General features: G+C 37.8%; 1 protein-coding gene across 1 annotated transcript; it reads left to right on the top strand.

The window, feature by feature from the left end:
• The first annotated feature begins 21,985 nt into the window (after nucleotides 1–21,985).
• LOC113352262 lies at nucleotides 21,986–24,152 on the top strand. The gene is made up of 4 exons (XM_026596106.1): nucleotides 21,986–22,302; nucleotides 22,385–22,928; nucleotides 23,187–23,648; nucleotides 23,877–24,152. The coding sequence occupies exons 1-4, from the start codon at nucleotides 21,986–21,988 to the stop codon at nucleotides 24,150–24,152; spliced, it is 1,599 nt and encodes a 532-aa protein (XP_026451891.1).
• Nucleotides 24,153–27,752: the final 3,600 nt, after the last annotated feature.

Below are 27,752 nucleotides of genomic sequence, written 5' to 3'. Positions count from 1 at the left end.
ATATTGTTTGTTATTGGATCGATTAAAAAATCACGAGTTGACTCACCTAGTACAAAGGACGATTATAATATATGGGTTTGTACTGTCTCTCAAAACTTATGAGATTGATTTCATTAAGGAATATTTATATGGATTACATGGGATTAAAGATGAGAATACGAAACGGAATGCACTAAAGAATAGGTACAGCTACAAAACCGTACTTTACAACAGGACTAAACCTAATTATCTACAGAACAGGAATTTACAACATAAGAATAGGAGGACCAGGAAATGTTACAACAACTTGTACGTAAATGAAATATGCCTGTACACGTGAGACCAACTTGCCAGAACGATAAAGCCAGAACGATCTCCCAACTTTCCAACCAGATGACCAAATTGTGGAGCTCCTAGCGGCTTCGTAAAAATATCCGCAAGTTGATCAGTAGACTGAAGATGTTTAGGAAAAAATAATCCTCTGAGTAGTTTTTCACGAATGAAATAACAGTCTATTTCGATATGCTTAGTACGTTCATGAAATACTGGATCTTGAGAAATGTGAATTTCTGCTTGACTATCACAAGAAACTGTGATAGGGAGAGGACATGGAATACGCATGTCATTGAAAAGATAATATAACCACTGTAATTCAGCTGTTAGATTTTCCAAAGCACGATATTCAGCTTCAGTAGAAGATCGGGCCACAGTAGGCTGTTTCTTTGATTTCCACGAAACAGGATTATCACCTATTTTCACCAAGTAACATGTAGTAGAACGACGAGTAATCGGGAAGCCTGCCCAATTTGAATCCTTAAATCTATGCAGATAAAGGCAACTACTGGAAGATAAGAATATTCCATGACCAATTGTACCCTTTAGATAACGTAAAATTCGATGAGTAGCATCAAGATGAGATGTGCGAGGATTTTGCATAAATTGACTCAAATAATTCACTGAATAAGTTATGTCAGGACGAGTAACTGTGAGATACAAGAGACGACCAATAAGGCGTCGAAAGGAACTCGGATCAGATAACTCCTTACCATCAGAATGTGTTAGCTTAAGTTGTGTTTCATTGGAAAAGAGGAAATACGAGATCCTGTGAGACCGGAGTCTTTAAGAATATCAAGGACATATTTTCGTTGACATAGGAAAATACCTTTAGAAGAACGAGAGACCTCAATGCCTAAATAATATTGTAAGCGTCCAAGATCCTTGATAGAAAATGAGAAGCCAAATTTAGCTTAAGTGAGCTGATGAAGTTATCATCTCTTCCAGTGATAATTATGTCATCGACATACACTAAAACAAAAATCAAAGTTGTGCCTCGATGATATGTGAAAAGAGAGTTATCACATAGAGATTTTGTAAAACCTTCAGCTAATAAAACTAAGTATAGTTTAGCAAACCATTAATGAAAGGATTGTTTATGGCCATAAATGGATTTATTAAGTTTAAATATCTTAAACTCACCTTTACGTGCCAGACCGGGTGTAATTCTCATATAGATTTCTTCATCAATATCACCTTGGAGGAACGCATTGTTCACATCCAACTGATGTAAAGACCAACCTTTGATTGCTGCAACAGATAACAACACACGGATAATGACTAGTTTTGCAACTGGAGAAAAAGTTTCATAGTGGTCGATCCCTTATTGCTGAGTATACCCTTTTGCAACAAGACGAGCTTTACAACGTTTTATAGAACTATCAGAATTGAACTTGATCTTAAAAACCCATTTACAACCAATAGTTGTTTTTCCGGGTGGTAAATCAACCATTATCCAAGTGTTGTTTTCTTCCAAAGCTAAAGTTTCTTTATCCATCACAGCACGCCACTTGGGACACTTGGTTTCCTGGAGAAAGATTTTGGTTCTTCATGAAGAAGAACAACAGACAAAAATCCTTATGTGATGGCTTGAATTTATCATAAGATAAATAATTTGTCAACGGATATGCTGAAGTTGATTGACATCTCGCAGATTAGCAATAATAATCTTGCAAGTAAACTGGTGGATTCGAGAGCGAACTGGACGTGATTGTGAAGCTGGAACAAGAAACTCAACAACTGGTGCAGACCGAAAATTTGGCAGACCAGATGGAGAAGCACGACTTTGTGCTGATGGAGAAGCACTGCTTTATGTCGATGAAGAAGACTGACTTAGAGAAGAAACTACAGGTGATCCGCCTGTATGATTGATAGGCAATAGAGATGCCTGAACTGAAGAAATATTGTCGCGTGTTGATGAGGGAAACTGACCTAAAGAAGATTCTGCAGGTGGGACTACGGAATTGCCTGGAGTAGTAGGGAATGACGTAGATGTGGAAATACCTGGAGTCTCAGAGTATTGGGAAGCAGAATGACCTGCACGTCTGTCAGGAAGATAATTTTCACAGTTCAACTAGGAAGGAGACTCAGATGACACAAGTGCAGGAGGAGACAATGGTGAAAGGACAGAATCATATAAATACAAATCCTGGGAATGTACAGGTGCTTGTACATGAAGTTTGTTTGAAAAATCATTGAAGGGAAAGGAATTCTCATGAAACACCACATCTCTAGAGGTGTAAATGGATTTTGTTTCACGGTCATATACCTTGTATCCTTTTTGACCATGAGGATAACAAACAAAAATTCCCGGTTTGGCACGTTGGTCAAATTTGTGAGCAATACGAGTATTCCTCCCAAAGCAAAGACAACCAAATACACGCAGATTCAAATAATCTGGAATTCGACAAAGCAGCAGCTCATAAGGAGATTTATGAGACAAGGCATGAGAGGGTAACTTATTTATTAAGTATGTAGCAGCAAAAACACACTCTCCCAATAAACGCAGGGGTAAATTGGATTGAAATCTCAATGATCTTGCTACATTGAGCAAGTGGCGATGCTTACGCTCAACAAGGACGTTTTATTGTGGGGTATAGACACAACTCGTTTGATGGAGAATACCCTTTTCATGAAACCAGGACTGAAGTTCTTTAGAATTGAAATCGATACCATTGTCAGACCGAAATGTTTGTAAAGATGAGATAAGCAAAGTATTAGCACCAGAAGAGATGTTGTTGTGTTTATGACCAAACTGAGTCATAACAAAGTTCAAAAAATATTGAAGAAACTTTAAAGTTTCTGATTTTGTTTTCATTAGATAAATCCAAGTGCATCTAGAATAGTCATCGACGACAGTAAGAAAGTATTTTGTACCAGAAAGAGATGGGACTGGAAAGGGACCCCAAATATCAGCATATATTAATTGAAAAACATGAGAAGATGTAGAAACACTTTATTAAACTTGAGACGAGTTTGTTTCGCCCATGGAGAAACATCACAGAAGTGATTACATTGAGAATGAATGTAAGAAAATTTTCTAGATAAAAATTTAAAACAATCCATGTTTGGATGGCCGAGACGGCGATGCCATCTATCAACAGGATTATTTACACTAATGGATAAAGCAAATGGTTGAGAACTGAAGTGATAGAGGCCGACAATGCATTTACTACATCTAATCTCCTTGTTCGTTTGATGGTCCTGAAATATGCAAGACCCGTTTGAGAATGATACACAACAATTAGCAGTGCGAGTCAGTTGACTGACAGAAAGCAAGTTAAATTTGAAACTTGGGATATAGAAAACATTCAAGAGTTTGATATTGGGTGATTGATCAACACACCCAACATGAGTCACAGATGTATGAGATCCATCTGGTAATTGAACATGGATTGGTTGAGAAACCAAGTTATGAGAAGTAAAAAGAGAAAGAGATGAACATATGTGGTGAGTAGCACCACTATCTACAATACAATCATTAATAGTACAAGAAAGGGAATACATGCGAAGTTAACATAAGGATTGTGACTACCATCTGTAGTTGGTTACAGCAAGGAAATGAGACATCCATATTGAGCTGCACTGATAGTTGGTGCAGCTAGTTGAGCCGGTGCAGCAGGAGTAGTAACAACAACAACAACATGATAATCCAGGTCACGGGGTTTAGGCATACCTTTGGGATATCCATTCAGTTTCCCAGAGGTTGCTCTAGTGTGACCATGTTTGTTACAATGGTCACAGAATGATCCTTGTCTTATTGCCCGGAATATTGATACCTCCAGTACCCGGATTTGCAAAGTTTCTTGGAGTTCTATAATTACTACGAGAGATATTCAAAGTAGATGATTCAATAGAAGGAACAGAAGAAGAGTTGATACCTTGCTGCTCCTCTTCCTGCCTAACATGGATGTAGATCTTTGAAAATGATGGCATAGGATCCATCAGGAGAATCTGGCTGCGCAGGGAAGAGAACCTTTCATGCAAACTCTGCAGAAATTTCATTGACTATCCTGGTTATGATGATCCACATAATTTTTACCTGCACCGTCGATACCAGGTTCAATTGGCCTGAAAGTATCCAATTGATCCCAATGGGATTTGAGTTGGGTATAATACATCGCAATATTCAGGTTCTCTTGCTTCAAAGTTGCAATTGCTTGCTTGATCGCATAAAGTTTAGATGCATTATGTTGTGAAAAACATGACTTAATCTCCAGCTATTGTTCACGAGCATAAGGAAAATTCATGGTACTTGATCGAATTCCTGGATCTACTGAGTTAGAAATCCAACTTCCAACGAGGTCATCGCAACGTTCCAGTGAGGAAGATCGACTGGTTTTGTTGCCTTCTTGACAGTGCCATCAATTTATCCGGTTTTACCTTTTGCACTGAGATCTTTTGTCATTCCTCTACCCTAAATGCAGTAGTTGTCACTTGTTAGGAGAGGATTAAAAATAACAGACGTAGGATTGTCTACTAGGTGTACATAATAAGGACTGGTTGGTGATAATCCAGTATCCTTATTAGAACTGATGATGTTGTGAGAATCCATTGAAGGGTCTGATTGATCACCTTAATATCCATTGAGATTAATTTGCAGGAAAAAAAAATTAACCGTAGCTCTAATATACCATAAAGAATATGGGTTTGTACTATCTCTCACAACTTATGAGATTGATTTCATTAAGGAATACTTATATGGATTACATGGGATTAAAGATGAGAATACGAAACAGAATGAACTAAAGAATAGGTACAACTATAGAACAGGACTTTACAACAGAACTAAACCTAATTAGCTACAAAACAGGACTTTACAGCATAAGAATAGGAGGACCAGGAAAAGTTACAACAACTTGTACGTTGATGAAATATGCATGTACACGTGAGATTTAATAGACTGGTCCAAAAACATTTGTTTATTTTGGGGACTTTTTTAAAGGAAAATTTGTATTCCTTCAAATTGAGTCTTGGTCATTGTTGAAGGTATGTTAAATATTTAAGGTTTGACGCATTTCTTGTTTTGGCCTAGGCAAATTGATTTTTGTTAATGAGAGAGCAAAATGTGATCCGAGGAACGCAAAAACAGTTGTTGACTCACTGAGTAGGGCCAGCTCGGTATATTTTCCTAACTCATACTAAAGAACCCTCATGTACCACATATTTTCCCGGCACACTTGCAAAAACTTTGATCATCTTCTTCTCGCTCAGAAAGAAAGAAAAAAACTCAAGAACCCTAGAAAACCTTGCTGAAAAACAGGACAAAAGAATCAAAACACATGGTGTTTTCTTCTTCTTATAAAATAACAACTATAAAGATAATAGTTACGCAATCAATCACGGATTCAATCGATAAAATATAACTGGATCTTCAAACAAACCTAACTTTCACAATTCTCTTCTTTTCAAAGAACAAGCAGTTCCTGCAGCTCTTTAATGTGGACGATAGCAACTGGGACAGTGCCAATCCCTTCTCAAATACTAAGGAAAAAGTGAAATGAAACATTATAAAAATATAAAGATATATTATACTTCATATTTGATAATTACGACGGTTGTTTAATTCTCATGACAACAGGCAATGCATAATCCCTTACTGTGCATAAATTATTCATTATTTTTCTTGGTTGATTTGATACGGTTTCATCAATTTTATTTTTAATTCTTTTTTATTATTATTCTCCTTCTGCTTTAATGTTTTGGATCTTGACATCCGACTGAAGTATACCGAATTAACAATTTCACTTACCTAGTCTGATTCTTTCTCCAAATATTCATTTTTTTCAGTCTAGGTTCACAATATATTCCAAAAAAAGGATAGAGAAAAAACTTCTGCATTTTATTTGAACATGTACGAGGAGTACATGTGGTACATGAGGCTATTTTAGTCTGAGTTTGGAAAATATATCGGGCTTGCCCTAGTTAGTGAGTCGACAACGATTTTTGCGCACCTCGGATCACATTTTGCTCTCCCTTTAACAAAAATCGGAAAATTAAACAACAAAAAATAGACGATATATAATAGCAGAAAAGCAAACAAACGAACACATCATGCATTTACGTTAATTTTAAGTTAGTATAAATAACCTCCAAATTACATAGGGAAAGCAACCATAATCATCCTTATTCATTTAATTTATTACTTTTATTTCATAAACTTTATATCCCTTTCCCTTTGAAACATTTCTTCGAAGAACTTCAACTTCTCATACAACACTGCAAAACCAAAATAAAGACAAAGAAAAGTCAGACAAACTTATCAGTAGATAAAAAGAGAACAAATTTGTGATGAATCGATGATATAAGAGTAATTCATAAGTAGGTGATAGGATTACTTGTCGCAGTTCATGTCATGAGAGATGGGTGGGATTTCATAAATCTTAGATCCACAGCTATTTGAGACATCTTGAACACGAGTATTGTTAACGGTACCGATAACTGGGACAACAAGCTTAATACATTGACACACACTTTTTCTATCCTGCTTCCCGGGAAGCTGTTGGTAGAGTACTTTGATGTTATCGCAACAACTTGTTGAAGGTATGGAACCAACATTTTTCAAGTACGATAAACATGGAGCGAAGCTAGTTATCAAAGCATCACATAAATGTGCAGCACTCATGGCTGACTTTAGAACCAGCAAGAGAGTCATTAGAAAACAGACAATGATGAACTTAGAATTCATGATGGGAATGGTAATTAATGAAATTAAAGCAACTAAATTTTTGTTTTCAATTAGTAGTGGAAAGTTGAGTTTGTGCTTAATAGGGATGGTTTCTGGGTACATTTTATATAGATAATAACTCAATTCAATTTGGGAAATATGTTTAAAAATTGGTCATGCTTGTTGGCTTTCTGAGCTTCATGGTTTTCTTGATTGTAATTATCGCGCGGCTTGATTTATGCACCAATACAAATTTTATGATCCGCTTCAATATTTGCGGTTAATGATGGGGAAAAACGATTTGCTGGTTTTTATGGAATTGAAGAGTCTACCAGGTGGAGACTCCTTGAACCGAGTGAAATGTTGAACCTGACACAGATGCACTGCAAGAAGGGAGTGCTTTAAGTTCGAGAGATCAATCTGTAGAACTCCGTCCTAAACCAAGAACAATGGTCGTTCTAGAGTTAATCCGGTCACAAGAGAGGATGGGTTGATCTGTAGGAGGGAAGCTGAGAAATGCGTAATATCAATGGTGATCTGAGATTATAGGTGTGTTGTGAATTCAGCGTGAAAATGCTCTGAATGACTGAATTTTTCTCAATTGAGAGTGATTTCTCTGAGTTAGTGTAGACGAAAGATTGTCTGTATGAACTTTCATAAGAAATTGCCTGTTCTTTTGAATGTTCGAAAAACTTGTTCTTTCAATCAGGATTCAGGGACATTTTATAATGCCGGAGTTGAAAACACCATGATCCCATGAAGTGTGACAGTTGCTGGAATCATAGAATGGGAAATGGGAAAATTATGTTAAAACCAATTACTCATCGTGCGGAGACTTGGTTAACTTTCCACCCACTACTTTGCTGACTCTTCCAACTGATTGCACGACTTTCTCACATTCTCATCGTGGGTGAACACACGTGTCGTAGACTGCCATACCAAACCCTAGTTAATATCCCCCCCATGTGACACGATTGAAATCTCGTGATTGTGGAGTCAGTTGCTGACTTTATAGGATGATGAGTCCATGTAGCGCTGAGTTGAATTAGCAAATGTTCTGAAACTCATGAATTTAACGTGTCTGCTGAGACGAAGTATCATTATAACCTAAGACGAGCAAAACTGTGTTGTTAAATTTTTGAATATTGATAGTTGAACCAATATTCTTTGGTTTGAGCAAATATTGCTAGTCTGAGCGAATATTGCTAATTGAGTAAATATTGCCGGTTCGAGTGAATATTGCTAGTTCGAGCAAATATTGCTAGTTCGAACAAATATTGTTCTTTTGATGAATTGTTGGTAGCTGGACCAAATAAAATAGTAATTTAAGTTACTGACTGCTGGGTCGAGCAAAATAAGTATGAATGTTAATCATGGAATCAACATGAAATTATCAGAGTGTTCGAATCTGCTCAGAATCACGTTTCTGCAGAACTCTGGATTCAAAACCCTAATTTTACCGGAATGATGATTTATTGCAAATCAACGCGGGACCGTCTACATGGGATGACGGGTTCACCATATAATGCCCATATGCCCGAATGAGAAAAAAATACCAAAGTCTCTCGAGGACCAGTCGGTGAAAGAATGATTAAATGCTGGTTTAATCATTTATTGAAATAATGCTCGTGTGAGCGACAAATAATAAAACTTGACTTATGGAAAAACTGAGTGACCGACCAAGAGGTCATGGGACCGGCTCTTGGTGGCCGTGGGACCAATGGATGGTCGTTTGAGGGAATTTCCAATTGTTTGGAAATAGTTTGAACCTAATATGAGCAGCTGAGCAAATTAGGTTAAAATCATTAAAGCACACGGGACCAGCTGTTTGCAAGCCTCAGGGTCACACTTGGTCGGTCGAGGGGATGTCTCCATGTAACCATAGTGTTCGCGCTTCAGTCCTGAGATTTTTGATATTTTCTGGTGCACGTTTGGGCAACATTTGGAGAAAATATGCAAAATCCATGGTTTTGCTGAAACCGGCAAAAATACATGAGATGATGTAAATAATAAATAAAACAGGGAATTACAAGGTGTGGTACCGACCACGGCTAGAGCATGGTCGGACGGATGACAGACGCGGTCCCACACGCTCTCCCCAGTTTTATGTGATTTTATGTATTTTCTCTGTTTTGAGGGAAATTTCATGAAACTGAAGAGTTTGGTGAAATTAGGGAACTTCCGTGAGATGAGAGACATAAATTAAATATAAAATAGGGGATGGGAGTGTGGGACGGCAATGGACAAGGCATGGCCGGCCGGCCAATGGTCGCGGGTCCCAAGGCACTCTTCCCAATTTTATGTAATTTTGATGATTTTAGATAATTTTCATAAAATCAAAGGGATTTGTGGAAAACTAAGATATTTTGTTGAAATCAGGGAGTTTTCATGAAATCAGGAAAAAAACATCAAATAATAATAAAACAATGACGTGTGGGACCGGGTAGGGCATGGCCGGCCGGCTAGAGCCTGGTCCCACAAGTTTCCCTAATTTTTGATATTTTCTATGATTTTAGAGAAAATACATGAAATCAAGGAATTTTCATAATTTGAGAGGAAATAATAAAATAATGGTGTGTGGGACCGGCTAGGGCATAGCCGGCCGGCTAGAGCCCGGTCCCACAAATTTTCCCCAATTTTTGATATTTTCTATGATTTTAGAGAAAATACATGAAATTAGGTAATTTTAGGAAAATTCATGAAATCAAGGAATTTTCATAATTTGAGAGGAAGTAATAAAATAATGGGACGTGAGCTGTGGGACCGGCCACGGCGAAGGCATGGCCGGCTGGTGCTCGGTCCTGCGACACCTTTCCCTAATTTTATTATTTTTGATAAAATCATGTGATTTAGATAACTTCTTTGAAATAAAGGAAATTTGCTCGAACAAGAGAATTTTCGTGAGATTAGCGAAAAATAATAAAATGTGATAAAATATAAAATTGGGCGCGAGACTGGTCACGACATGATCGAACGGCTGATGAGCCCAGTCCCCTGGCGCCTTTGCTAATATATTATTATTATTTTTCTTCTTATTTTGCATAGGTTCCTCGTTCATTCATATTTTTTTGAAATGCTCGTTCGTGCATTCAAAATGCTGGTCTGTGCATTATTTGTTAAGTACACTTGCACCATTTTTGTCAGGGCTTATTCGATGCTCAGATGCCTGTTTCATTGAATATTTATCACTAACCCGTGGAATTCTGCTAGGAAGAACCATGAATTGAAGTGACGAAATATAACGAAGAATCGTAGAATATTGCTGGATATTCAGACGATGGTTCGTAGAATATTGCTGGATATTCAGACGATTAATTGATGGCTCGTAGAACATTACTGGATATTCAGACGATTTAAGACAATTAATTGATGGTTCTATACTAGAAGAGCTTCCTGTCTAAAAGCATTAATTATCTGAGGGTTGAGCAATATGAACTTGCTGGAGTGTCATATTCCTCTTGCATAGTCGGGGAAAACCTGGTTACATCCCGAAGACGTTGTCACTCTATACTAGCAGGCATGCTGTCTAGGAGCCGTCCAATCTTTCGATTCTATACAGTATGAGATGTGTCGTGGCCTCAGCTGAGAGAATACACATCTACATCTTCTCTGAGAGACTTTCTCCATCATAGGTGACATGAGCTTTCATGCATAGAGACATGAGTCCCGATACTCATCCGATTGCCGGATCTGGAGCATTTACTGAAATTGCTCAGTTTTCGTGAGATATGCCATGGTCTCAGCTGAGAGACTACACATCTACACGTACTCTGAGAGACAACCTTCTCAGTCAGAGATTTATGGCATGAGCTTTCATGCTTTAATGAGAGACATGAGTCTCAATACTCATCCGATTACCGAATCCGGAGTATTTACTGAAATTTCTCAGTATTCATGAGATGTGTTGTGGTCTCAGCTGAGAGACTACATATCCACATGTACTCTGAGAGACATCCTTCTCAGTCAGAGATTTTATGATCTTTCACGCTTTAATGAGAGACGTGGGTCTCAATACTCATCCGATTGCCGGATCCGGAGTATACTTTTAAAATTTTACCTTTTCTCGAAAATACATCATCTACATTAAGTCCCCTGCTTAGTGAGGAACGGTCATGTTCCTCAGACAGCATTGAATGGTGATTTTCCATGTATAGACAAAAATAAGTAATTGAACTTAGTCATAAGATAAGACATTACCGGATTTCGACTGAATGAGCAAACCATGGTTTGAGCGGAACCCCAGTGACATAATAGAGCATCATCCAGTGAGCATAAATTGGTGAAGAACCGCTGATTCGATGGTGGAACCTTGGTCGATTTAGGATTCACGGTTCCGAGACCAAGAAAGGGAATCCGTGGACGTTCGTTCGTTAGTTTAAGAAACAAACAAGATAGACCTGAGTCTAATGATAAAATTTTGTTTATGAGCTTTCACGAAAAACAATTTTTTTTTTTTAAATATGTGAGATTTCACAAAGTGGAATAAACTCTCGTTTCAAAGGTGAATGCTCGTACGAGAGAAAAGTTTTTTTTTAATAGACTTGCGTCTGTTAGTAATAAAATTTTGTTTATGAGCTTTCATGATTCTTCGATCTTTCAGAAATCTTTGAAAATACGCTCTCGCTTCAAAGATAGATGCTCGTGCGAGGGAGCAAAATATATAGACATCTTTTTCAAATTTACGTGAGTTTCACGTTAAATATTTATATATTTTGTAAAATCATGTTTTGATTTTGAACAAATATTGAAAGTATACAATTATATATGATGAAATAATGTTTGTACGTGAGTTTTCACAATTGTAAAATGGACGTCTGTCTAATTTTTGAAAAACCAGTGAATGTTAAAATTCACGTGGGTTGTTCACGGATTGATGAAAATCAAGTCATGATTTTGAATAATGAATTTTGCTCGACTTTGCAGGTTTGAAGGAACGAGCAAATTTTTGAAATTTTGACGTTATAATCACTATATCTAGTGAAATTTTAAATAGGTAAGAGTTGGATTGTTACCGTTTCAGCGCGTGCTTGTTGTTGGTATATCCATGACTCCATGTATTTCGCCTCAGATAGTGGTGACTTCTGGTTACAACCACCCTTCTGTATCTTTCGGCGAACACTCCAGAAATATCAAATCAAACATGAAGACGTTTGCAGATGTTCATCCTGGGATGAATCAACCTTTCAGAGACGTTGGAAAGCTGGTACTTTGTATGTCTCTAGATCATCTGTGAGTCGTCCCTTATCAACATAAGCACCGCCGACTTCAGAAAATGAGACTATCGGCTGAAGATGAATTTCGGCTTTGTGTTGATGGTGTAACTTTTGATTCAGATGTGGATGAACGAAGAATTTCACCATAATTCGTCATCAGAAAATTCAGAAGTTAGGTCTTCATTGAAATTGTTGTAGAATCTTCGTTCGGTGTTGGATTTTCGCGGTCTACCCATGTATCCTCATGCCCAGGAAATTTATAAACTTTATTAAAGGAGTATATTTTTGGGTTCCGAGCATGTTTAGGATCCGAAATCGACGAAACAGTAAACTTCCAGGAGACCTTCAAAAAATTTTCAGCTGGCATGTGGTCCATTGTTTTCGCTCGTTTCTTCAATTGCTGTGAATTTTGGATATGTTGAAGAGGACATACATACGAAGATAATGTTGTACGACTCATCCACAAATTCTTCACCAATTGCTCCCAGTTCGTCGGTTTGTACATGGCAGTGTAAAATCATCTCAGACGAGCTTATTGTAAAACATTCATGTTGTGTCTTTAGACCATTCGCTTGTGTCTTGAACGGTTGGTGAAGGCTTTTAATGTCATTGATTCCTTTGAGATCAGGACCCTTTGATTGATATATGAGCATGGTGCTTGTAGCGCCATCTTTCTTCTGTCAGTCGTAGAAACATCACTTCTGAAACCCTAGTCACGAGACCGTAGCTGAGGTTTCTCTCGAGACGGGATGATGTAATGACCATGGTTTCATGTCCCGGTGGTAGAATTGCTTTTATGATGAATGATTAGCAAATGAGAGTCTGGTGTCACGAGTCTTGGACTGTGAAACTGATCGTCATGATCAGTGGACCGTCAGTCCCCAGTATTTTGTTAAATCTATCATTTTCCTTTTCTCTTCTTCTGTAAAGACTTGGATAGAGGACCCAGGTAGAAAAATTGATGTAAAGACCTAGGTGGTCGAAGTTGGAGGTACCTTGATGAAGGACTTAGCGAAAATACCTGGTGGACACCGATCGTCTGTGGAAGTTATGAATCCCGTCTAAGAATTTTTGCTTGCATGTTGTACGCTATGGAAGTTGTAGGAACCTCATACGACATCGTAATTTGATGCTTGACACCAACCTTTGAAGCTAAGAGACTGAGTTATCTAATGATACAAGAATCACTCAATTTGGAGTTGTAGAAGTCATCCAATGAAGCGTGCACATTTGTAATTTGTAATCCTGTACAAATTTTTCAGATTTCGTAGACCTGACGGTAAAGGCCATATCTTTCAGCCGTATGTCCGATTGATGCGCCCTTTTGGTATGTTGTAGAAGAGATATATACAAGCATCTTTCGTTGAGGAAGAATTGTCTCATTCCTCACCAATTTGTACGTTTTTGCAAACCCATGGCCTGGAGTGTGTTGTATCTCATTTGTAGAGGTGATGAGAACATCTCGTAGGAGACTTTGGATTATGCCTACCAGTCGTGCCGGATTTGGGAAGACTTTCATGTGAGCATGTTATCAGGTCTGCACATCTTGATATGAATCATTGGTTCTTAGAGAAGTCCGCTTCATGTGTAACACTTCAGAGAATGATTAGTTGATGAAGCCCTAAGGATGTTGCTCCTGAGACCGTTGTTGGTGCTGAAACCATGAATGATTAGCTCCAGAGATCCTTGTCGATGCTGAGATCATGGATGGTGTTCCTCTAGAGATTATTGTTAATGCTGATACCATGGTTGAAGTTGCTCCAAAGACCGAAACGGCCAGTATATCTTTGCTCCTCCATCCAGTGAGCCTTTTACATTCACGAATTAGTTGATGAGTTGAGCGTCCCTAAGATGAAGGTGTACTGAGAGTTAAACTTGAATGCTCCTGAAAGCATAACTTTATCATGAACTGGCTTTGTCATTAAGTCGACGTTGTCGTGGTAGATAGCATCATCAGTTTTCATACTGGACGTGATTTGTGAAGAGAAGAAGTTTCTCAATCATGCAGGGGCATGTGATGTAGATAAATCCCATTTATGAAGTTTTATGGAATCACCTCAGGTTTCCAAGTGTATGTTGAAGGAGTTAGTTCCATCCATGTATGAATGATGTTACATCTACATCAGAAGTCTTATCATGGGATAATGAAGACTTATCGATTGTAGTTTACTTTGATCGTGCTGGTGTTGAATCAATATATCATCGTTGAGATATTTGTGCTGAACCTGTACTCTTTGATTGGGAGTACAATTTGATGGATTCTTAGATGCTTGAGCGTTGAGGTGTATATTCCTTAAGTATCGAATGTCTTAGGGGTTTGATCATCTCGGCCCTGGAGTATCTTTTGTTGATTCATCATCCCTTTCATTGCAGTAGTGGGATTCGACACTTGTGCAGACATCAGATTTTTCTGATTTTGTGGAACACATGGACTTGCAGGAGAAACGCCCAAAGTATTCTTTGCCATGTTTGGACGTCAGTAATGAATGTTTCAGTGCTTAATTCGGAGAAACGTCATATTCAACCACTTGGTAAAATACTAATGCGGTGAAGCTACCATTCATAACGTCTTGTAAAGTTGCTAGCATAATTAAGTCCACATGCTAGGACAGCATGTGGGGAAATAAATGACATAGACATGGAATGAGACTTTCCTGAGTGCGGAACCTCTTGATGAATGTCTATGCATCTTTTGCAGGTTCTTGGTTCAACCTCGTCAAAGTTTGAAATTCCTCAAAGTACTCTGATGATGGAACGTCCGTCAAATCTTATGGGTCAGAACTTTCTTCGTTGGAGAGATGTGTAACCAAAGGCGCTTTGCAAGTACCCATCTTTTCATCTCGGACCCACACTCGTCTAAAGGACATGTCATATCCTGGATCTTCCTGATTATGTGAAACTTGGTTGAACTTATGTTCACTTTGAGAATGATGTATCCATAAGTGTCTCCGAGCGCTCCTTCAAGGTCTCTGATTGAGATGGAGCATGAGTATCTTCTTATCGAGTGATGCATGTGAATCCGATGGTTTTCAGTGGAATATTGTTGATGGAGGTGTCAGCATCGATCAACGTTCTTCCAAATTCGTTTCTTCTGAGATTGATTGTGATCAGCAGTCCCCAGTCATATATCTCTTGATCTGTAGCTGGAGGCTCAAGAAGTATTTTCGGAATGGACTTCTTGACACGATGTGGTTCAGTACTGTGAACATGTCTCTCCTTTGTGCCTTCGACAGATAAATCAATTCACGTTCGACCAAGGATTGGACTGCCTCTTTGATAGGTTTCTCAGAGAGTGTAAAGGTTCTGACTGAGATAGGATTCTTGTGTACTCCTTCAGTCCCCAGTTGAAGCTATTGTGGATCAACCTTCTGTTTGAATATGTGCTTCAAAACTCCACAGTCGCTTGTGGGATGATTGACGAACCTGTGGAAGTCACCTCTTCAATGGAATCAGGTGCTTCTTGATAAGGAACTCTTGTGCGTTGGTCGGAGGCTTGTGCATCTTGCTTATCCTTCCTTTGTGCTTTTGAAAGAGTTGAGGTATTCTTGCGTGGCGGTTTGGCTTTCCGTTTGCACCCTTATGCAACAGTGTTTGTGGAAGGCTGGAGGTTTTACTGCTTCTTGATCAGACGTCTGCTAACTCGAGTGTCTCGCGGTTCTTCAGACTTTGTATCTTTTGTTCTTTTCATTAAATCGGGTGCAATAGTTTCCGATCTCTTTGCTGCTTCATGAAGCTCTGAGAAGGTCTGAAATGAAGATTTTCCAATAAAGCTATATAGACTGGGATCATGTCGTTGATACACAAGTCTACCAGTTGCTGCTCCGTGATGTTTGGTTCATGACAGTCCAGGGCCTGGACTCTGAATCTTTTCACGTAGTCATTGGGATGTTCATTGTTCTTATGAAACATTCTTCCAAGATCAAAGAGAGTGACTTTATCGGATACAAAGAAGTACTTTTTGTAGAAGGCATTGATCATTTCTACCCAATTGTTGATAGTTCCTGGTGTGATGTTGTTGTACCAGGTGTATGCCCTGCCTTTCAAAGATTTTGAAAATTCCTTGAGGCGAACAACATGGTTGTGTTCATGTTCTCCCAAAGATTCCAGGAAACGAGAGACATGTTCTCGAGCATTGTCTGTTCCATCATATAGTGAAGGTTGGAGAAGTATAACCTTTTGGAAGAGGGATCTTTTGCATAGTAGCAGGGTACGAAGGCTGATGACGATGGACATGTGATGTCTTGTCCTTTCCATGGTTCTCCAAAAGGCACTCAAAATCTTCCTGGGTGATGAAATTTGATGATTCCTTTGTTGATGAATCGTCTGCAGCTTTGCGGACTTCGTTATCATCCGCTGTATGAATTGGAACCACCTCAGGATCAGCATATGAGGCCGTGTCCTTTTCTTTTCCCTTTCCTTGATTATTCTCTGACATATTGTCAGTGAGAGTCTTCAGGAAGTTAAATAGCTCCTTCTGTGCAGCAACCATGTCAGCCTGATTCTTGGCAAGAGTTTCCATGCACCTTCATGAGATCGCCTATGGTAGGCGGATTTTCTTTGATTTTTTTTTCGGGATGTCGGCTGAAGAGTGAATCATTCCGGCGTGGAGTAACATCACTGCCATTGTTAGAAGCAGGAATAGTTTCTGGAATGTCATCGTTATTGTTGCTAGTGCTAGCATTATTTTTGTTAGGATCTGCAATTGCGCGTGACATAAGATCAACCATCTTGTGAAAGCTTGATATTGCAACCGAGAGATTAATCTCCCAATGTGTCGCCAATCTGTGGATGGGGAAAAACGATTTGCTGGTTTTTACGGAATTGAAGAGTCTATCGTGTGGAGACTCCTTGAACCGAGAGAAATGTTGAACCTCACACAGATGCACTGCAATAAGGGAGTGCTTTAAGTTCGAGAGATCAATCTGTAAAACTACGGCCTAAACCAAGAACAATGGCCGTTCCAAAGTTAATTCGGTCTCAAGAGAGGATGGGTTGATCTGTAGGAGGGAAGATGAGAAATGCGTGAAATCAATGGTGATCTGAGATTGTAGGTGTGTTGTGAATTCAGCGTGAAAATGCTCTGAATGATTTAATTTTTCTCAATTGAGAGTGATTTCTCTGAGTTCGTGTAGATGAAAGACTGTCTGTATGAACTTTGATAAGAAATTGCCTGTTCTTTCGAATGTTCGAAAAACTTGTTCTTTCAATCAGGATTCAGGGACATTTTATAATGTCGGAGTTGAAAACACCATGATCCCATGAAGTGTGACAGTTGCTGGAATCAGAGAATGGGAAATGGGAAAATCATGTTAAAACCAATTACTCATCGTGTGGAGACTTGGTTAACTTTCCACCCACTACTTTGCTGACTCTTCCAACTGATTGCACGACTTGCTCACATTCTCATCTTGGGTGAACACACATGCCGTAGACCGCCAGACCAACACCCTAGTTAATATCCCCCCATGTGACACGATTGAAATCTCGTGATTGTGGAGTCAGTTGCTGACTTTATGGGACGATGAGTCCATGTAGCACTGGGTTGAACATGATTAGCAAATGTTCTGAAACTCATGAATTTAACGTGTCTGCTGAGACGAGGTATCATTATAACCTAAGACGAGCAAAGCTGTGTTGCTAAATTGTTGAATATTGATAGTTGAACCAATATTCTTTGGCTTGAGCAAATATTGCTAGTCTGAGCGATTGCTAATTGAGTAAATATTGCCGGTTCGAGCGAATATTGCTAGTTCGAAAAAATATTGTTTTTTTGATGAATTGTTGGTAGCTGGACCAAATAAAATATTAATTTAAGTTACTGGCTGCTGGGTCGAGCAAAATAAATATGAATGTTAATCATGGAATCAACATGAAATTGTCAGAGTGTTCGAATCTGCTCAGAATCACGTTTCTGCAGAACTTTGGATTCAAAACCCTAATTTTACCGAAATGATGATTTATTGCAAATCAACGCGGGACCGGCTACATGGGATGACAGGTTCACCATATAATGCCCAGATGCTCGAATGAGTAAAAAAATACCAAAGTCTCTCGAGGACCAGTCGGTGAAAGAATGATTAAATGCTGGTTTAATCATTTACTGAAATAATGCTCGTGTGAGCGACAAATAATAAAACTTGACTTATGGAAAAACTGAGGGACCGACCAAGAGGTCATGGAACCGGCTCTTGTTGGTCGTGGGACCAATGGATGGTCGTTTGAGCAAATTTCCAATTGTTTGGAAATAGTTTGAACCTAATATGAGCAGCTGAGCAAATTAGGTTAAAATCATTAAAGCACGCGGGACCAGCTGTTTGCAAGCCTCAGGTTCACCCTTGGTCGGTCAAGGGTATGTGCCCATGTCACCATAGTGTTCGCGCTTCAGTCCTGAGAATTTTGATATTTTCTGGTGCACGTTTGGGCAACATTTGGAGAAAATATGCAAAATCCATGGTTTTGCTGAAACCGGCAAAAGTACATGTGATGATGTTAATAATAAATAAAACAGGGAATTACAAGGTGTGGGACCGACCACGGCTAGAGCATGGCCGTCCGGCTGACAGACCCGGTCCCACACGCTCTCCCCAGTTTTATGTGATTTTATGTATTTTCTCTGATTTGAGGGAATTTTCATGAAACTGAAGAGTTTGGTGAAATTAGGGAACTTCCGTGAGATGAGAGACATAAATTAAATATAAAATAGGAAATGGAAGTGTGGGACCGGCAATAGCCACGGCATGGCCGGCCGGCCAATGAGCGCGGGTCCTAAGGCACTCTTCCCAATTTTATGTAATTTTGATGATTTTAAATAATTTTCATAAAATCAAAGGGATTTGTTGAAAACTAAGATATTTTGTTGAAATCAGGGAGTTTTCTTGAAATCAGGAAACAAAATATCAAATAATAATAAAACAATGACGTGTGGGACCGGCTAGGGCATGGCCGGCCGGATAGTGCCCGGTCCCACAAGTTTTCCCTAATTTTAATATTTTCTATGATTTTAGAGAAAATACATGAAATTAGGTAATTTTATAAAATTCATGAAATCAAGGAATTTTCATAATTTGAGAGGAAATAATAAAATAATGGCGTGTGGGACCGGCTAGGGCATAGCCGGCCGGCTAGAGCCCGGTCCCACAATTTTTCCCCAATTTTTTATATTTTTTATGATTTTAGAGAAAATACATGAAATTAGGTAATTTTAGGAGAATTCATGAAATCAAGGAATTTTCATAATTTGAGAGGAAGTAATAAAATAATGGGACGTGAGGTGTGGGACCGGCCACGGCCAAGGCATGGCCGACTGGTGCTCGGTTCCGCGACATCTTTCCCTAATTTTATTATTTTTGATAAAATCATGTGATTTAGATAACTTCTTTGAAATAAAAGAAATTTGCTCGAACAAGAGAATTTTCGTGAGATTAGGGAAAAATAATAAAATGTGATAAAATATAAAATTGGGCGCGGGACTGGTCACGGCATGACCGGCCGGCTGATGAGCCCAGTCCCCTGGCGCCTTTGCTAATATATTATTATTATTTTTCTTCCTATTTTGCATAGGTTCCTCGTTCATTCATATTTTTTGAAATGCTCGTTCGTGCATTCAAAATTCTGGTATGTGCATTATTTGTTAAGTACACTTGCACCATTTTTGTCAGGGCTTATTCGATGCTCAGATGCCTGTTTCATTGAATATTTATCACTAACCCGTGGAATTCTGCTGGGAAGAACCATGAATTGAAGTGACGAAATATAACGAAGAATCGTAGAATATTGCTGGATATTCAGACGATGGTTCGTAGAATATTGCTGGATATTCAGACGATTAACTGATGGCTCGTAGAACATTACTGGATATTCAGACGATATAAGACAATTAATTGATGGCTCTATACTAGAAGGGCTTCCTGTCTAAAAGCATTAATTATCTGAGGGTTGAGCAATATGAACTTGCTGGAGAGTCATATTCCTCTTGCATAGTCGGGGGAAACCTGGTTACATCCCGAAGACGTTGTCACTCTATACTAGCAGGCATGCTGTCTAGGAGCCGCCCAATCTTTCGATTCTATACAGTATGAGATGTGCCGTGGCCTCAGCTGAGAGACTACACATCTACATCTTCTCTTAGAGACTTTCTCCGTCATACGTGACTCTAGCTTTCATGCATAGAGACATGAGTCCCGATACTCATCCGATTACCGGATCTGGAGTATTTACTGAAATTGCTCAGTTTTCGTGAGATATGCCATGGTCTCAGCTGAGATACTACACATCTACACGTACTCTGAGAGACAGCCTTCTCAGTCAGAGATTTATGGAATGAACTTTCATGCTTTAATGAGAGACATGAGTCTCAATACTCATCCGATTACCGGATCCGGAGTATTTACTGAAATTGCTCAGTATTCATGAGATGTGTCGTGGTCTCAGCTGAGAGACTACGCATCCACATGTACTCTGAGATACATCCTTCTCAGTCAGAGATTTTATGATCTTTCACGCTTTAATGAGAGACGTGGGTCTCAATACTCATCCGATTGCCGGATACGGAGTATACTTTTAAAATTTTACCCTTTGTCGAAAATCCACCATCTACATTAAGTCCCCTGCTTAGTGAGGAACGGTCATGTTCCTCAGTCAGCATTGAATGGTGATTTTCCAGGTACAAACAAAAATAAGTAATTGAACTTAGTCATAACATAAGATATTACCGGATTTCGACTGAATGAGCAAACCATGGTTTGAGCGGAACCCAGGTGGCATAATAGAGCATCATCCAGTGAGCATAAATTGGTGTAGAACCGCTGATTCGATGGTGGAACCTTGGTCGATTTAGGATTCACGGTTCCGGGACCAAGAAAGGGAATCCGCGGACGTTCGTTCGTTAGTTTAAGAAACAAACAAGATAGACCTGAGTCTAATGATAAAATTTTGTCTATGAGCTTTCACGAAAAACAAATTTTTTTTTTTTTTTGAAATATGTGAGATTTCACAAAGTGGAATAAACTCTCGTTTCAAAGGTGAATGCTCGTACGAGAGAAAAGTTTTTGTAATAGACTTGCGTCTGTTAGTAATAAAATTTTGTTTATCAGCTTTCATGAATTTTTTTATCTTCAAGCTTTCAAAAAAAAAATTATTACCGAAATTTCTCAGTATTCATGAGATGTGCCGTGGTCTCAGCTGAGAGACTACACATCCACATCTCCTCTGAGAGAACTTTCTCAATCAGAGGTTTTATGGCATGAGCTTTCATGGTTTATTGAGAGACATGAGCCTCAATACTCATCCGATTGCCGGATCCGGAATAATTACTGAAATTGGTCAGTATTCATGAGGTGTGTGTGGTCTCATCTGAGAGACTACACATCCACACGTACTCTGAGAGACAGCCTTCTCAGTCAGAGATTTTATGAGCTTTCACGCTTTAATGAGAGACGTGGGTCTCAATACTCATCCGATTGTCGGATCCGGAGTATAGTATTACAAATTTACCCTTTGTCGAAAATCCACCATCTACAATCTTAAATTTAGGTCACCAGCAATGGATCAACAGAAACAACACACTGAAGAATTATGTTTTCCATCTCGGGTTCCTTTCTTTTTACCTTTGCTAGGTTCGATGTCCCATGACCATATAAACCGTAGAAATTTTGGTATGCACTTATGCAGTCAAATAGGCTAAGTAAGATGTCATCCATAACCAACAACTTGTTTGTTTGGATCCGTATCTGAATTTGATTTGGCTCGAGTAAGATGTCAGATTACTTATATTAAGGCAGATTTCATGAACTTAATGGAGGAATTTTACAAATTTTGCTCTTGGGATTGGAGGATGAACTGCTCTTTTATTACTTTGGTGCCTAAAAAAGAAGACTCTTGTTCTCCTAAAGATTACATTCCATTGAGCTTATTAGGCAGTGCATACAAGGTTTTATCTAAAGTTTTGGCTAACAGGTTGAAGAAGGTGATGCATAAGCTAGTCTCTGAATTTAAAGGAGCTTTTATCAAAGGGAAACAAATTCTGGATTGTGTGTTAATTGCAGGAGAATGTGTGGATAGCAGAATGAAGGCAAAGAAACCAGTAATTTGTGCAAAATTGACATGGAGAAGGCTTTTGATAATATTAGATGGAGTTCATTATTGAGAATTTAGGAGAAACATGGTTTTGGAGAAAATGGATATCATGAATTAGGTGGTGCATATCTTCCACAAATATATCAGTTCTTGTGAATGGAAGTTCAACAGAAAAATTTAAACCTTCTAAAGGATTGAGGCAAGGGGATTCTTTATCACCATTTCTGTTTTTGTTGGTGGTTGAGATATTGTCTAAGATTATTGATGATGATGTATTGAGAAGGCAACTAAATGAGTTTGAGGTTCAAGAAGGGGGTATTATGATATCACATCTGCAATTTGAAGATGATACTTTGTTATTTATAGATGCTAAGGGGGAGGAGATAAGAAGACTGCTGCTTATTCTTAATTCTTTTGAGCTCTTGACAGGAATGAAGTTGAATTTGGAGAAGAGCACAATGATTAGTGTAGGTGCAGATGCAGTGATTGACTCTTTGGCACTGGAATTAGGTTGTAGAGTGGAGAAGCTTTCATTCAAGTATCTGGGGTTTCCTATTGGTGTAACTGCAAGATTCACTTATGTTTGGGAGGAAATGATCAAAAGAATGGAGGTGAAATTAGCTACTCGGAAAAAGAAATTCCTTTCAAAATCTGGGAGGCTGGTGATTATAAGAAGTTGCTTGACAAGCTTTCCTGTGTACTTTTTGTCTTTGATTCCTCTCCCTGTGTGTGTAGAGAAGAAGATGAATAGAATTATGAGAAGATTTGTATGCGATTCTACAGATGAAAAAAGAAAAATGAGCTGGGTGTCTTGGTTGAAGATTTGTAAACCAAATTTTTTAGGTGGTTTAGGTGTTAAGAATTTGAAGTGTACAAGTAAGGCTCTAAAATCTAAATGGATATGGAGATATGCTAATTAGAGGAATGCTCTATGGAGGAGGGTGGTACAACAAAAACTTAAGAATGAAGAAGATGTTTGTTTACCAACTAATGATGATGCTGCTCTGGGGAGAAGTAATTGGAAGGGTATTTTGAAATCTTCTGAATTTATAGATGAACATGTTAGTTTTAAACTGAACAATGGGAATTCTATCAGATTTTGGCTTGATAATTGGGAAACCAATGGGACTTTGAGGTCTAAATATCCTATAATTTATAAAGTTTGCAGTAGGAAGAGTGCTTCAATTGCATATATGGTTGAGAATCACAGATTACAGTGTCAGATGAGAAGGACGTTATATCATTATGAACAACTAGAATATGACTTATTATGTAATGAATTAGGTCCTATTCATGGGTTGAATGTGGATGCAGATATTGTGGAGATAATGGAAGGCTTTTCAGTAAATAAGTGTTATGATTTGTTAGTTCAGGGAGATGATGTTTGTGAGTTTAATAAGTTTCTGTAGAAGACTTGCATTCCTCCAAAGGTGAGTTTGTTATTGTGGGAAAGTTTTCATGATTCATTGCCAACGTATGCAATGCTTACACACAGAGGTATGCATTTTGAATATGTCAGATGTTGTTTGTGTAAGGAGGAGGAGGAAACTACAGATCATCTAATGCTCAGATGTTCTTTTGCATTCAAAGTTTGGTGTTATTTTATGAAGGCTTTTAAGATTTGTTGGGTCTTTCCTGATACAGTGAAGAAAAACTTTGAATCTTGGAGGGTGAACAACTTGAAGAGGAAGTGTAAAGAAGTGTGGTGGAAGGTAATTTATGCAGTGCATTGGCACTTATGGAAAGAAAGAAATAACAGAGCGTTTGGTGGAAGAGCTAAGGATGCCGATGAGGTTATAATGTTCATTAAGCAAACAATTGTGCTTTGGTTTTTTGAGAGGGATGTATTCAAAGATGTTTCTGTAAGTCAGGTGTTGTTTCATTAGGAAACAGTTATGCAGTTGTCCCTGTGAACCGGTTGTATTTTCTTTGTACATATTTTTTCCTTTAATATAATATTCTTTCTCAAAAAAAAAAAGAAAAAAAAGCATCTCCAGTGGTAGTTGTATCCATATCTATTCTGATATACTTGTCGCTTATTTATAGAAACAAAATCTAAAAAATTAATTAAAATAATAACAAATTGATGACGTGAGTATGGATGAGAGTCACCAAAAACCCATACTCTCCTCCAAACTCAAACTTCCACGTCATATTAACAAGAGAGTAGTCAAACAAGATTTTTATGGACTTTCATAGATTTTTAATTTGAGTGACTTCTAGAGATTCTCTGAAAATCTAGAGATTTCTAGTGATTCTCTGAAAGAATTTTAGAGAATCATTGTCACTTGTAGAGACAGAAAATGAGATTTGTAGGGACAAAAAAATTAGACTTGTAGAAAGTTTATGTGATTTGTAGAGACAAAATTGTATAATATCCACTGATTAATTCCCTACATTACCGATTTTTTTATTATTCACGTTACTAATAATAAAAGTACCATGACCACCTAATGAAATACGTGTCCATTGTCAAAATGAATCTCACTGCTGTGCTATGCCTAAATTTTTATTCACTTTGTTCCTGTCGTTCCACATTTTATTTTGTATGTGGAGAAAATTATTATAACTTCTAAAATATATATTTTAAAATCAATATATATCACAAAGACTCACATAGATGATTTTAAAATATATATTCTCCAATTTAAAAAATCACATTATTTCACATTTTGTCTTGATTACACCTTTCCAAGTGGCCCTTAAGTGTATTAAGGCACAAGGAGAGAAAAAAATGGTTCACTCCCAAAACCAAAAAAATCTCCAAATTTCCAAGTCTCTAGAAATATCATCTCTTGAGGAGAGATTTCTACCATGCCTATTTTTAATAAAAAGTCTCTCTAAATCTCTGATAACAACAAATCAATGACTTTCAATTCTCCTTCGAATAACAGAAGCATTGGAGTAACTCTTATGAAATCCTGATCCAAAAACATGGAGTTTCAGAGAATTTAAATGACCTGAAAAAAGTCTCTAACCTATAACAATAGATATTAAGAGACTCTCCAAAAGTCTCTATGGACAAACAGTGGATTTGCAAACTCCCCAGAAGTCATTCAAAATCTTATTTGACTAACTCCTTGTAAATTTTGATTATCCAACCACCACTAGAGAGGATTTTTCTGTTGAGAGTTTCTAAAATCCTAAATGGCATTAATATTTTTTAAAACCCATATTTCATTGGAGACAGAGCCGATCATGTGTCCACAAGGGTCCTGTGCGATTTTTTCGTAGGGCCTTTTTATAGCTAAAGAAAATAATGGTCGATATTTTTCTTCTTTTTTTTTAATTTAAAAAATTATAGACGTATGCGCTAGAATTTTTTCACACTGGACGAGTATAATAACACATATTTTTAAAAACAAAAAAATTATTCAATTGAAACCTTTTATTTGTTAGTGTCCACCTGCAGTAATAACAATTCGTAAGGAAAACTCAAATGATATAGCCGCATGTATTATATCTATGGTCATGGGAGTACTATAAATAGAAAACACTGTCTTGTATAAAGAACAACAAAGAGATATAAAACAACAAAGAGAGCAACTCAGTGGATGGATGCATTAACCAACACTCCAATAATTAATCAAACGTTCGAATCTCTCATCTCTGCAATTAAAAAGTAGTAGTTTTTTGTTTCCTAAAATAAACAGTTGGCTAAAGAAAAAGAGGCCCTCGACAGAGCTGAGCCCTGTATGGTCGCATACCCTGCATGACCTCTGGCCCGGCTCTGACTGGAGATGCTCTTACCTTGCTACACGCGAAGCTACTCATTTCCAATTTCACTTTTTCAGTAAAAAATTTCCAAATTTCCACCTTCGAAATGTAATATTTTTAGATATACTTATTTTCTTCCTTAAATAAAATATGACATTACCTAATATAAAACTCGGGGACAAAAAAAAATCTCATATCTCAATATGTCTGAATCTTGATCCGACTTTCTACCCGAAAAGTTCTAACAAAGAGCAAATAAGAAGCTCAATATGGAATAATCAGTCCATATTTCCATAAAGATAGATGAGTAGATTTATTCACAAACTAAAATCTGAAATCGTTAAGCATAATTCAATTTCCACCAACATCTAAACATCCGCCTCTAAATCAACATTGTAAAATTCGTAATCCTTCTTCTTATAGTTGAGCAGAGTGATCAATCGCGTATCATAAGTATTCATTGAATGGTGTAAAAATCTACGCGTCCAACATTCTAAACACTATGATGAACGAATTTCAAGAAGTAGGAAATGAAGTGTGACTTACATCATGTTCTATTGATGCAAGTATTTTAACTTGCTAAAGGAAATTGCCAGACCAAACATGGACAACTGGGGGCAGTTGCCCCATATACATTGTCACAAAACAACAGACGCTGCACTCAAAGCCTCTACCACATGCTTCACCTTCATACGCATAACATGAATGATTTTTAGCACCGTTTTAAATTTATATTAGCTACAATAATCTTGATTAGAGATATGTATTACCTAAGATCAATCTAAATTTTTCCTTAACTTCGATTCTTCGTTACTTTTCAAGTGAAACATCAATATTGTTTGTTATTGAATCGATCAAAAAATAACGAGTTGTCTCACCTGGTACAAAGGAAGACGACTGATCCAAAAACATTTGTTTCTTTTTTAGGACTTTTAAAGGAAAATCTGTATTCCTTCAAATTGAGTCTTGGTCACTGTTGAAGGTTTGTCAAATATTTAAGGTTTGACGCATTTTTTGTTTCGTCCAAAGCAAATCAAGCAACAAAAACTAGACGATTATGACAAACAAACGAACACATCATGCATTTACGTTAATTTTCAGTTAATATTAATAACCTCCAAATTACATAGTGCAAGCATAATCATCCTTAATCATATTATTTATTACTTTTATTTCATACACTTTATATCACTTTCCCTTTGAAAGATTTCTTCGAAGACCTTCATCTTCTCATACAACACTGCAAAACCAAAATAAAGACAAAGAAAAGTCAGACAAACTTATCAGTAGAAAAAAAAGAGAAGAAATTTGTGTTTATATAAGATTAACTCATTAGTAGGTGATAGGATTACTTGTCGCAGTTCATGTCAGGAGAAATGGGTGGGATTTCATAAAGCTTAGATCCACAACTGTTTGAGAAATCTTGGAGACGAGTATTGTTAACGGTACCGATAACAGGGACGGCAAGCTTAATACATTCACACACACTTTTTCTATCTTCCTTGTCGGGCAGTTGTTGGTCGAGTACTTTGATGTTGTCGCAACAACTTGTTCAAGGTACGGAACCAACGTTTTTGAAGTACAATAAACATGGAGCGAAGCTAGTTATCACATAATCACATGAAGGTGCAGGTGCAGCAATCATGGCTGGCCTTAGAACCAGCAAGAGAGTCATTAGAACACAGACAATGATGAACTTAGAATTCATGATGGATGTAGTGATCAAATGAAAAAATGCAAGTAAAATTGTGTCTCAATGAGTAGAGGAA

This window comes from Papaver somniferum, chromosome 2 (assembly GCF_003573695.1).
Source record: "Papaver somniferum cultivar HN1 chromosome 2, ASM357369v1, whole genome shotgun sequence".
Taxonomy (NCBI): domain Eukaryota; kingdom Viridiplantae; phylum Streptophyta; class Magnoliopsida; order Ranunculales; family Papaveraceae; genus Papaver; species Papaver somniferum.
Note: the sequence above shows the minus strand (reverse complement) of the source record. Positions and strands in the feature narration are given on the sequence as shown.